Source organism: Prunus mume, linkage group LG2 (assembly GCF_029339155.1).
Source record: "Prunus mume cultivar Tortuosa linkage group LG2, ASM2933915v1, whole genome shotgun sequence".
In the NCBI taxonomy this organism is placed as follows: domain Eukaryota; kingdom Viridiplantae; phylum Streptophyta; class Magnoliopsida; order Rosales; family Rosaceae; genus Prunus; species Prunus mume.
This window is the reverse complement of record NC_142699.1, coordinates 11834753-11847785: the sequence shown is the minus strand read 5'-3', so window position 1 is coordinate 11847785 and position 13033 is coordinate 11834753. Positions and strand designations below refer to the sequence as shown.

The 13033-nt window shown below is 36.1% G+C and overlaps 2 protein-coding genes across 2 annotated transcripts; both read right to left on the bottom strand.

The window, feature by feature from the left end:
- Positions 1–190: 190 nt before the first annotated feature.
- LOC103320494 (uncharacterized) lies at positions 191–1833 on the bottom strand. Its single transcript, XM_008222176.3, has 3 exons — positions 1174–1833; positions 915–1011; positions 191–794 (listed from the first exon to the last, which is right to left on the bottom strand). Exons 1-3 carry the CDS (start codon positions 1681–1683, stop codon positions 259–261), a joined length of 1143 nt encoding a protein of 380 aa, XP_008220398.2. The 5' UTR covers positions 1684–1833; the 3' UTR covers positions 191–258.
- Positions 1834–3976: 2143 nt separating this feature from the next.
- ZCF125 (P-loop containing nucleoside triphosphate hydrolases superfamily protein) lies at positions 3977–9590 on the bottom strand. The gene is given in 19 exon segments (XM_089045985.1): positions 3977–4535; positions 5201–5440; positions 5523–5681; positions 5798–5881; positions 6310–6603; positions 6733–6885; positions 7000–7059; positions 7135–7203; positions 7610–7690; positions 7792–7894; positions 7979–8121; positions 8258–8320; positions 8408–8475; positions 8583–8627; positions 8630–8663; positions 8740–8853; positions 8929–9047; positions 9146–9235; positions 9343–9590. Coding segments are annotated over 19 exon segments (2505 nt in total). The 5' UTR covers positions 9491–9590; the 3' UTR covers positions 3977–4097.
- Between the last annotated feature and the right edge of the window lie 3443 nt (positions 9591–13033).

Sequence of the window (13033 nt, the reverse complement as noted above, 5' to 3'; positions counted from 1 at the left end):
GCTTTTTGCTTCATGCAGTAATGCTGAGGTTTTATTCTCCTGTCGCTTAACAATAATGAATATATCTGCCTAAAAAATAAAGAGTATGATCTCTTTGTTTTACATTTTGTGTTCTCTTTAGTAAATAAGCCTTTTTGATGTTAATTAAGTACCAGAACTTAACGGTGATGATGGGAAGAAAACAGCAAAGTTGACATGAGTTTGCTATCTTTAGAATTCAATTAGCTCAACTAACTTTGGTATCAGACAATTATTTTATCACTTTTCAGCAACAATTTCTTCGATGATCTCATCTAAAATGGTGTCGCCGATTTCGTTCCCGATTTCCCTTCTTTCTTGGTAATTGTTACTCCATTCTTCTGCTGAACCCAACAAGTCCAACTCCAAAACAAAATTTATGTTGGCTTCATGTCCAGCCTGATTGCCCCATGTCCCTAATTTCTCATAAAGCAGGTTTCCAATCTCTTCGGCTCCCAGGAACCCTTTGCAGTTTCGCTGCTTTTCTCTCTCTTTCTTTGCATGAGTTTCTGTCATCTCTCTCACGCAATCAAACAGAAGCTGCCTTGTTTGCTGCAACACCCTCTTGGATTTCGCGAAGTGAGGGGAAGGATTAATATTAGACCTGACTGGCTCTAGCTTTTCTGAAACTCCAGACCCTCTTGGCTTCTCTAATGCTGGCTGGAAAAGCAGCTCCCACAGAGAAGCTGATACTATTGAGTCGTCTGCTATCTTGAAATTACAAGCAGATGGACATGGACTTTCCTTTTTTCTTGACATGGCCGGGAGTTCTTGCACTGTTTCGCCAAAATAGAAAATTGACAAAGAATAAATAATCTAAATAAAAGAAAAAAGAGAACTACATAAAAAAAAGGCTTAAATAGTTTATTGTAATAAGAGAGTATGAAGAGGTGAACCTGCATCTGCATGGGAAGGTGGTGTATCTTTTAGTACTGAAACGGGGTTTTGTTGCTTACGGTGACTCTTCAATGACCCTCCATTGAACTGTTCTATCTGTAGGAACCTGTTGGCTTTGTTAGCAACCAAATCATACTATATTTTTTATATTTATTTTTTATTTTCTAGAGATCGAAAGTCCTTTTGTTTTCAAACGTTAGTTATCGTGTTTTTACATGAAAAGATTAGGAGGGTTATTGGGAAAGTGGATGTTTCTACCTCTCTCTCTTTGATCATATTGCAGGGTTTTGAAACTTGAGAAGTGTCGGCTGCAAGGGAGGCCTTATGATCATTTTGCAAAGAAACTGAGGCTTCATCCTTCTCATCCTCCGAGCATGAATCATACTGTGTCCTACTGCTAGCAGAGGAAAATCTATCTGAATCCACAATTTCTTGGTTCTTTCTGCCCATTTTGGTGTCGGCATTGAGTTCTGCTTCTTTGTTTTCAGAACTCTTATTGCTTGGCCCACTGTTTCTTGAAACAAGCTTGTTATACACAGATCTCAGTACTCTGGAACAGCTGAGAGCACCCTTTTTGCTCTTGCTTAGGCCCCAACTGGATGATCTGTTAAAAGTCTTGCAGAAACTGGAGCCACCCTCTCTATTTGAACTCATGCTCTTTCTCAGATACCCTCTTTCAAATAGGTAAACCTCTAGGACAAAGGGTTCTTGTTGCTCCTGGAGGAGCTCTGCAAGTTGTTTTACTGGCTTCTGTATTATGGAAGCCATTAGAAAATTCTGTGTTGGAGAGGCTGAGGTGGAAGAGTTGGGGTGCAAACTAGAAAAGCTGGCAAAGGAGAGATGATGGTGATGGGGTTCTGGTGAGTTAATTTAGACAGAAAAATCATATCTATCAGCTTGGGGCTGAACAGAAGCAGAACAGAGAAGAAATATTGGGTATTTATTAATGTAGAGAGAGAGAGAGAGAGAGAGCTGCAACCAATTTCTAGGTTGTATCTATTTAACTGTTTAAAGTACCTTTATGACCTATGTGCTCCAGGGTTGGTTGGTTGGAACTTGCCAGTTAGGTCTTACAGGTGTGTTTTTAATCCAGTCTCTTTCGACCAAAATAAAATAAAATTTCAGTCTCTTATTTCAATGTAGTTTTGGTAAATAAATTTCTGTTGATTCATTAGCTGTCTTTGATTGAGCCCTCACTTCTTCTTCCTGAATTTTGTCTCTATGCAATATATAGAATTGATAAATGGTCCCAGAATTTTTCTGTCTTACTTGTGCTTGGTGGTGGTGACCAATGACCATAACCTGCTTCTGATGGAATGGAACAGAGGCAAATTGAATATGGTTCTGCATGGACTCCAGCCTCAGAACTCAACTCCCATACTTGTATTTCCTTACCAATAATCTAAAATGTTACGTTGTTGTCCGATTGTGAACACGAATAGCTTGATGCCATTTAGAAAGAGAAATATCCTAACATTTGTTTAATATTCGTCTCCTAATGTCCATATTTGAAATGCTGTTTGTTTACTTGTGTGTGTGTGTGTATTGTATGCGTCATGAGAAATATTCTATTTTCTATTTTTTGTCCCTTTTACTTGGCCATGTCCATCTTTCCTCGATTAGTTTTTGTTCCAACCAGAAAGAAGAAAAATAGTTTGCTTACGGATCATGCAAGCGAATGCAGACATTATCATCGACAAGGAAATTTTAGGGATCACGAGGAAAAGCATTACCAGTTATGCAGTTTCTGAAAAAAGGAAAAGAAAACAAAAGTATTACTAATGATGTAACGAGAAAAACAAAGATGTCATCAACATGGAAATGTTGGGGATCACAAGTATAAGTATTTCCAGTGATGTACTGGACAAAAAAAAGAAAGTTCAAAATCTAATTACAGATTGTGGCCCAGAGATTGTTAACCAACCTTCTCCCACTCTCTCTCTCTCCATCCAAAAAGTAAAAATTCTCTCATCTTTTTGTATAAAACCAAGATATACGTAAATGAATACAGTTTCAGGCATGCAGCTTTTATGTTAATTTTTCTGGCTTTATATGGCTTGTGTATGGATTAATCTTGTGTGGTTATTATATTTTTATATTTGTATTACTTCTTTGTGAATATATGTATTTGTTCTTGCAGTTGTTCTTGTGGCTTTATGAATACAATTATTGATTTTCCTTATAGAGAAATATGTGAAAATTGTTGGATTAGAAAAACGAAACAAAAATCAGCCATTAAGGATATGGTATCGTTAGGTTTAAGGACATCATGAATTCAATTCTCATAAACGACAATTATTAGATTAGAAAACGTAACAAAAATCATATAAACTCATGACAGAAAATCTGTCATCAAAATCATTATGTTTGATTATAATCATGCAACACGTGTCACGTATGTAATGTCAATGGACCAGAAATGTTCCCAAAATTACACATGATATAATAACATAACCCTAATCTGATTAGTCTTCTGGTTCCATGATTTACGCTAAAATCACGGATTGGGAATTTGTTGCACCTAACAGTAACGGGACACATCCTCAAGTATTAAATGTTGTGACAGATTTCCTTTCCAGGAAAATATAGATGATGGATTCTTTTTATATTTATTTTGTTTCTTGTGGGGCTTTAGATTGTGGATTTCTCCATCGTGATGCGATGGTTTATGGGCCTCAATTTCCACCAAAATCTTATCTTACAATAAAAATCCATAATCAACTCAAGAAAAGCAAAGCATTAAATTCCTTCACTTTCTTTCTGAGGCTAACACCTTTCGCGTGTTTCAGGCCACCATGTCATTACACAGGTTTCACCACCATGTCATTACACTAGGTATGTGATTTGTAATTTTTAATAGCCCTAGGGCATTTTTGTTTTGCTTTTCGATCAGGGAAGAGGGAAAAGTAAGATGAAATTCTTGTTTTGCCTTTTAGTCAGAAAGATGAAATTTTTTAAGTGAGTGTGAGGTTAAAGTACTCGCTGTCACTTGAGTTACAAGTCTCGTACAAAAATGCCACAACATTAAAGTCAGAAGGAAAATTGGAAAAATGTCTACTGATTGAAAAAAATCTACCAATCGAGAGTTTTTCATTTCATAAATACATAATAACAAGCATTCAAAAGAGTCATTCTGAACACACAAGATAACAAATATTACAGCCTACACTAATTTGATATCTTTAACATCCAACAGATTTGGGCACTGAAGCTGGATTTTTGGCTCTCAAACTCTCAATTTTAGACTTAAATTCACTGTGGAAAGACATGAGCGATGTCTTCCTGCAGCCAAAAGCGACACTAAACTGTTTAATTTTCTCTTCAAGATCTTTCCTTCTGAGTACCTCATTATTCAGATCCTTGAGAACATTTTCCTTTTGGTCTGTAGCCAGAGCAAGTGTTTGAGATGATTCAGAGACCATTTTGTGCAAAGAATCTCTTTCTTCTTTCAAAAGCTGAAACTCAGCTTCCAAGGCATCATATCTTTGTTTTGATTTCTCCAGAAGCTGGTTGTTGGAATCTAACTCTTCCTCCAGGCCATGGTATCTTTCCTTGATAGTGATGAGTTCATTGCTTAGTTTTTCCTTCCAACATGCATTTTCTCCTCCGGTTGCACAGCCCTTTATCACAAAAACTAAATCTTAAAGACAAAACAAAACCAGCCTAAATTGCTCTCTTTTCCCCTCCCAATCTCCCAACTAAATTTGGTTCTTTCATAATTTCCGCAGGATCAGCTAACTTAAAAGGCCGGACCAGAAATACCAAGATAAATGGAATCATTTGCACATCATTAGAAAAAAAATTGATTTAGATGCTTCTGCAGATATACAAAAAGCACAGGACAAAGAAGAAATTTAATCTGCTGAAAGTACAAGTAAATTGCAAGGAAGAAGACTCTGGAAATAACATATTTATGGAACATAATAAGTAATGATAACAGCTTCAATCATTCCTATTGTATGTTTACTATGTGCATGACAACATTTTGACTCTTCTTTTAGTTACACTGGAAGAAATGAAACCCTCGACCTATCCTAATCCTAACATATTTTCTCCTCCTCCCAGCTTGACCTAGCCCCAAGGGTTTGCAAAAATTTGACTAGAATAATTTTTTTTTAGAACTGTTGTTGAGTGTAACTGATACTTATGTATCAAAATTATTTAAAAACATATAGGATATCCTTAACAACAGGGCAGAGAATACAATCATAACTAACGGATAATATCTTGATAATTGTGACCAGGCAGCTACCTTGTGTTCACAGCTGCATAGTGAAGTCCTTACTTGTTCATTTTCAATGCTTGGTCTTTCTGATGATACCAATAATTTAATTGTGTTGTTCAACCTCTCAGAGAGCACTTCTCGCTGTTCTTGGATCAGAGAACTAGTCTCGGAAAACGATCTTTGGCCTTCACCAAATGCCACTGAGAAATGGGTTTCTAGAGTCGTAAAAAGGCTTGTGCCAATTTCACTTATGCTTGAGACCAATTTTGCCACAGAAGTTTTCTCATCGGATATAAAGCTCTGTCCAGATAACCCTAGTGTTAGTACATTGTATAACACCAAATAAAGGGTGGGAGAGCCCAACATGAAAAACCGCTATTACCTGAGTCTTTGATAAAACATCGACATAAATATCTTTGCAAGTTGCCGCACATTCAGAAAGCCTTTGAGGGATTTCTTGAATTAGCTGTGCTTCATTTTGGAGTTCAGATATCTCTGTAACTAATCGATCATTCAATACGACTTGTTCGGCATGTTTCCTCTACACATATAAGCATCAATACGGAAATCCATGAATGTGGGCAGGAGTATAATTTATGCATTTTAAGATTCTACTGTATCAAAGAAGAACAAGTAAAATTTACGAGATATACTAACCATAAGATCATCTCTCTCTTCAATGGCAAGTTCTAGTTGTCTCTTCAAATTCTGGACCTCCTGCTTGTAATTCTCCTTTGAACCCTGGAAAAATTTGATGAGACAAATGAAAACAACTCTTAAAAATCATGTCCCAAATTTTTTGGAAATCTTACAAAATGGTGAGAGTGTTACTGCGGTAGTCCATTAGTCATATCATATATCACAGGAAAGTTAGTTGCATCTAAATTTTAAGATGTGCTGTAAATGAGATATAAGCTGCGAATGCAGTTCCAACAGCACTTAAAAGATACTGGCAAGTTGCAAAAGAAAATATCAATCTCTAACTTACACAACCATGACAAACTTAATCACAATTTAAACACAGTGAAAATACATCAAGCGAACAAGCAAAATACAACACGATAAAATAGGATGAGGATCATTGCTTCTCCCTTTCCTTCGATGTAACAAACAGAAAAATAATTAAAATTTCAGTAGAGTGAAGAAAAGTGGATTAAAATTAGACTCACAGCAGTTTCATCACTTGGCGGAAAGGATTGAACTGTTCTTGAAGGAGTCATTTGAAGGGAATCAAGGTCAGCTACAAAACCTTTGTTCATTTTAAACCACGTGTCTTCATCAACCACGTTGCTAAAAGAATCTGGAAGAGGGCTAAAACCAGGCACTGGTGAATAATTTGATCGCTTGACAACAAAGGAATGGGGAACTGCCTTCAAAGAAGGGGTCCTAAAGAGATCTCCTTGAGATTTACTATAGCTGTCATCATCGTCTTCCTTAAGGCTTTGTCTACCAGAATCTTGTGCCTATAAACAGATTTAACAATATCAGAACATCAAAGAAACAACCTGAAGACCCTAAAACAACATAAAACATGAAACTTATAATAGATATGACTCAAAATTAGTACATATAGAAAGGCATACAGGTTCTACCTGACTAGAACTTCTGTCGAGGTCTGAAGTAGTAGAAAGACTACCGAGATTGTCAATTTGGATCTGCTGATCCCTGATGCATTGTTCGCGTTGTTTATGTGATTTCCTCTGCTCTTCCAGTTCCATTTCCAGCTTCTCCCGCTCTAGTTCATACTGAACAATGGAAAGTTAGCAGCTAAGTGCATAAAACGAAGAATGTACACAAGTTATACTTGATGATGAAGATGATACTCTATATTCCGCAAATTGGGGGGAAAAACAACATACCTGAAGCAAGTCGTTTCGCAATTTTAATACCTCTTGCTCCAGCACCCCGGCATGGGATCCCTGATTTTCAACAAAAGAAAGTTATGTCAGCTTGTGCCTTAATTTTTGTGTAAAATGACATGTGATGATTCCTACCTGAAGTTTCTTACGAAGCTCTTCTATCTCTTGTTTTTGCCGCTTCAGTAAGGCTGCGTCTGTCAAAATCTGTGAAAGATTCAACCATTATTAAACTCCACTGTTAAGTTAAACGGAGAGGAATAGATAAACAGACTGAAAGATACAGAAGCTTTATAAAAACAAAAAACTAATGAAACAGAAAAAGGATGATTTACAAGTTCAAAAAGTGGTTGAGGCAAGTTATGGATTGAAACCATGTTCTAATAACTTTTAAACTTTTAAGAATTCATTCCCATGAAACACCACTCCCTTCATACCCAAAAATTTATATTATACTCAAACTTTCCTACTGCAATGAACCAAAAAACAAAAGAAAAGACGAATGTGCAGCAGTAACAAAGTCATCAACATCCTAATTAGAAGTTTCTGAAGATGTTATAATCCCAAGCTAGCACAACATAGTGTCGAATATAATACACAAGAAGATACAAACCTCATTCACTTGAGCACAATTAGTGATGCGCTTAGCTCTGCTAGCAAATTGAAGGGTTCCCTTTGTTTCCTCAATGTGTACCTAAATGCATCCATAATTTTTATTATAATTATGAACCATACAGTTGGCGTATGGTGCTAAAATAAATAAATATAATACCATAGGAGCAAATGATATGCTACCTCTTCTGGTGCTATAGTACATATAATTGAAGTTTTGGCATTGCCACCAAGGGCAGGTTGAAGTATACGGGTAAGCTTACTATCGCGATAAGGAATATGACCCCTGCATAAATGTTATCATTAGAAAGAAAAAAAAAATTTGTTTTACATTCAGCTAGAATTGATTTACTAAAAGACAAACAAATACCTGTTTTTTGCACCATCACTAAGTTTGTTAATTACATTACCAAGAATCATCAAGCTCTTGTTTATGTACTTTCCTTCTTTAAGACGTACTCCGCCAGCTCCAGTTTTAGCAATCCGTTCAGACCCGGCTAAATCTACCAAATTCTGCATGCACGAATTAAAATTTAAAGACAAATAATCACAGAATCAGAAAGTAAATAATTCAGATATATTAAAACATGAGAGAACAAATATCTAACGGTTTGTCAACATAGACACAGAATGGCAGAAGAATACACACCAAGACAGACACACGAATTGCATCAATACTTGAACTAGTGTCCTTTGCGTTGCTTTCAATCACCTAAACTCATAAGACACATACCACTAATTAGGAGTAAATCCAATACATAATTGGAGCTCTATATAACAAAATATAATATGGACATACCATTCTGAATATAGTGTGAGATCTACTACTCCGAGCATTCATATTTGTTTCTCCAAAGTGCCTATTAACTGCAAGAAACATTTCACCACACACATATTAAGAACGAATATTCAAGTAAGAGCGCATACAAAAACATAAAACCCTGTTACTCAAGTTTTGGTTACAAAGTGCAAACCTTCTCCAGACTCAATGAGCTTTAAAACCTGTTCAGCATTACTACAATTTCCTCCCTGAGGCCAGCAACAAATATACCACGCTGAACCCGAGAAAATCAGTCATTCCAATTCACTTAAAGAAGCTATCTAAAATTGTCAAAAGGGTCAGTAACCAACCTCCAAACTCTCATGAATCTGCAATTTCTGGTTCTCTACTGCAAAAAGGTCGTTAATTTCCTCGTTATAGATTTCCATATAGGAAACTCGAATCAGAAACTCGCGGTGTGAAATCTGAGAATGCAAAGTAGCATCAAAGTCAATACAGTAAGCATCAAAATTCAAAACAAAAATTATAACCCTCATTACCATCTGGATTCTGTCAAATACATCTCTAACTGCTCGATGAATGATTCCTGGGTCTTTTTCAGAACCATTCATGGTGAAAGTCTTGCCACTGCTGGTCTGCCCATACGCGAATGCAGTTCCTGAAAATTTTACACATCAAAATATCAAATTAAATACAAATTCCATCAAATCAATTAATTTAAAACGGAACTGAAACTTTGAAATTTTTCTCAAATACCATTGAATCCTTCGACTGCAGCATGAATAATGTCCTTGGTAAGAAGCTCGTAAACCCTAGAATTCGTACAGCCTTCATCGAACACATGATCTATAACAACAAAATCACATGTCTTACAAGTAAATCTCTCGGAAACAAAAACAAATGCAAAACAAATGCTGAAATAAATGTACAAGTGTGAATGTATAGGTCCTTACCAAAAGCGTAAGAGACTCCGGATATGGGGGTGCCATGAGGCTTGTGAAGAGAGATGCGGTTGTCGTCGACCTTCCAGAAAGTTCCTCCATTGGAGACATCTTGAGATACAGGAGGTCTCACTCGAACCGCCACGCAGATCTTCTCCATTGAAACCTTTACTGAGTCTCTGGTTACTACGGCTGCTTAAACTTTCTCACCGATTCAAACCGCAGGCGGGCTAACACTTCGAACAAGTTCTGATTTGAATTTGTTCGCTTTACGAAAATGCCCTTCTCTTTGTTTGTTATGATATTTTCAGTCCAGATTCGAACGGTTCAGGGTAACGGCCCAAAAATTTTAAATTTGAATTTTAGCGCGTCGGCCCTGAAAATTTGGGTGCCAAATCAGGAGAGACGTAAACAAATGGGCTCAATCTGTGGAAGCCGTTCCCCAATGGGCCTATCTCCCACACTCTGAATCTGAACTAGTGCAGTACAGCCCAATTTGTGGGGTCCATCTCTAGAGTCATTTTATGGTGAGGAATTTAGATGAGATCTTATCTCTTAACCGTTGAATCAAACTAATCAATTTGATCCAACATTGCTATAGAATTCATGTCCATCTTTATTAACGAAGAAAATCTTAAATCAAGTGGTTGGACTATATTGCTCGTTTGACCGCTCTCAAAAAGGAGCGGGACCCTCTATATTTGGGTCGCACTCAGAACGGTGGAACGAATGGTAAGTGATGGTGCAAACAGTGACACTTCAGTTTTAATTAGAGATAATCTCGAGCAAGCCGCAGTAACGTGATTTTGGAAACCACTAGAAATAAGGAAGTGTAAGATTGACTGCGAAAGATGGGAAGAAAGAAGGGAGAAGGAAAGTGACTGTGAGATTGCAAATAACTAATGACATGACATATACCTGCCCTAACTTTGTTACCCTTTTCTTTTTCGGGTGATGATTCTCTTGATGATCCAACTTGACCCACAAATCCAAAATCCAAAATCCAATCCATGCATGAACATCGGAAGACGAAGAAGTCAAAAAGAAATTTACTTTTACCAACTTTGTTTTCACTTTATCAGTACTTTTGTTTAAATTATTACCAACAATTTAAGCACGTGGTAACATATTTGATCTGGAAAGTGTGCCTTTCTTTGACACGTGGCTTAGTTGTGATGAACTTGCAAATGAAGAAACTGTCGAGAAAGAGACCTGATGGATGAATGAATGAAAGTTTGCTCCTTTTTTCATGGATAGAGTTTCTTCTAGCATGGTCAAGAGTTTGGAGGATTAGGTCATGGAACGGAAGTTGTATTTAATGGAGTAAATTAATGCATGAATGAATGATAGTTTTCTCCTTTTTCTTTTCTATATTAGTTATTAGAGGTTGAATTAATATTCAAATGGGTCTTGGCCTATAAGTCTTTTTTCTTTTGCTTTACTATTTTGATCCTTTTAATTATATGTCGCTTTGGCGATTCGATGGGGGCTACAAATCCAAGAATCAAATCCATTCCTTGCATCTGGATTGAAAATGCCCCATCCATAATCCATTCCACGACAAGATTAATTGTCTAGTTGAATTGTAAGGTGGAAGTATAAGTTATATAGTCAATGCACCTTTTCTTTGTCCAATATCCATTAAGCACGGCCAAGAATAACTCTTCAAAAAACATTAAACATATAAATACAATTAAGGCTACATAATTAAGAGGTTGAAAGCCCAGTCAGGTATAGCTTTAGTCGGTGAAGCTCTTCCACCTCCACTCATGTGGATAGAGGTTAGAAATTCTCATGCACTCAATGAATATATATATATATATTGAGGGAATATCGATAGGATTTTATTGATAGGAAAACATAACTAGTACAAAAATCGGGCAATGTCGTCGGGGATTAAGCGAGTTTCTCTACACATACGGGCTCGTCGTCGGCCTAATCGAGTAGCTTTATCCGCTCAATTGCAAGCAGGAACAGGAACCTGACCACATGTAGAGTACCCCCCGGTCCCCCTAGGATCATACCCGTAAAACTACTTGTTACAATCCTCAAATAAAGAATCAACTGGAAAGTCTAGAGTCCTCTAAGATAAGGCCAATAAAGGATCTATCCAAAGATGAGCATCTAAGTGCCGTAACGATTTGGAGAGAATCACTCTCAAAACAAAATATTAGTTAAACTCCCTCCATAATCGCTTGTACTATTAATTATAAATAATAATAATAATAAGAGGTTGAAAATTATTAATTACTACTTTTGGGTGTGTTGTGTACCATTTGGTCATCGTTCTCCAAATTAATTAAACCCAACCAATTCAAAATAGCGTCAATGGATGGATATGTATGTTAGCTTGTGTTAAGAATTAATGAATTGAGAATCTTCCATTATAAAATGTTGGTTGCTTTTTCTTTGAATGGACATGTCAAAAGTTGAAGCCTATTAAACCGAAACATATGCACGCTACCATACACAAATAATCTTAATTAGATGTGGTGGTTGGTTCTAATACCAATTGTAATGGTTGATCAATATGAACCAAGCATTACTTCTGAAAAAGCTCCAGCCTAGCTGTAAAGGAGAAGATCAAAGATTAATTTTCATATATATAGCCTTTAATTCCAGTCTCTTAATTATATCCTTACAATTCAGGGTTAATATTTTCCCCTAATGTAATAAAAAATATAAATCATTTTTGTTTGTGTGCTTGATTGATGATGATGACAACACAAATTTAATATGCGATTGATGATGACAATAAAAATTTAATTATCTGGTCTTGATTTGTTGCTTTAATTTCTTTCCTTCTTTTCTAGCACTCTATCTCGTAAGTCCATGTGTCGTATGTTGCCTAATCTAGATGCCAACTTTTGTTGTTTCGTCTCTCTCGTACAGTTTTTAGGTAAACATAAGATGGCTTTGTCTGGGTAGTGGAGGAAAGGTAATGCTGCGCACATGTGATGCATAATGCTAATTAAAAAAGTTATGGGTATGTATAAATCGCATGATAATTAATCTAAATTCATATATAATCACACTTAAGTACTAACCCCTTTCATGTTAAATATATCTCAACTAAATTCAAGAAATAAGATACAACACACACACATATACATATATGGTATTAGCTTTTTCAGTCTTTGCACTGAATCATATGACAGATTCAATATTTGAATATGCATATACAAATAGTTTGGTTTAGGAACAAGTTTCAATAATTGTGAAGATCGATGTATATTGTGTATTAGGATTTGTTAAATTTTAGAGAGACGATTTTATGGCATATTACTAGCAACATCGATATTGTCTCTAATTTAACCATTTATTTAGCAAGTGTGAGGTTTTATTTAAAAAAATATCGCTATTATTAGTAGTGTGAAACCATTCATTATATGGGATATTTGATTTTGTTAAGTTTCTGATATGAAACTTTAATATTCTTCAACAAAATTTGTAATATTACCTTATGCAGCAAACTCATAGGTGAATACCCTTACACACCTTAACAGTTGCGCGAGATTCGGGATAAACACGGTTCGATTTGGTTCGCTTTACACCCAAAATGTAAATATAAAACGGAAACGCTCACGTTAGTTAGGTTAATTTATATTTGTACATATCACACAAACTAGAAACACACGAATCGTTTAGGTAAAGGCTATAGCCATATATATAGTAGCATATGAATTTGTAGGTGTTGGTCATT

Bases quoted from the DNA above. Each gene is read 5' to 3' on its own strand.
- LOC103320494 (XM_008222176.3), bottom strand. From the start codon at position 1,683: ATGGCTTCCATAATACAGAAGCCAGTAAAACAACTTGCAGAGCTCCTC. The intron at 1,012-1,173 runs GTAGAAACATCC...AGGTTCCTACAG, and splicing joins ATATGATCAAAGAGAGAGAG to ATAGAACAGTTCAATGGAGG. The intron at 795-914 runs GTTCACCTCTTC...TTGGCGAAACAG, and splicing joins ACCTTCCCATGCAGATGCAG to TGCAAGAACTCCCGGCCATG.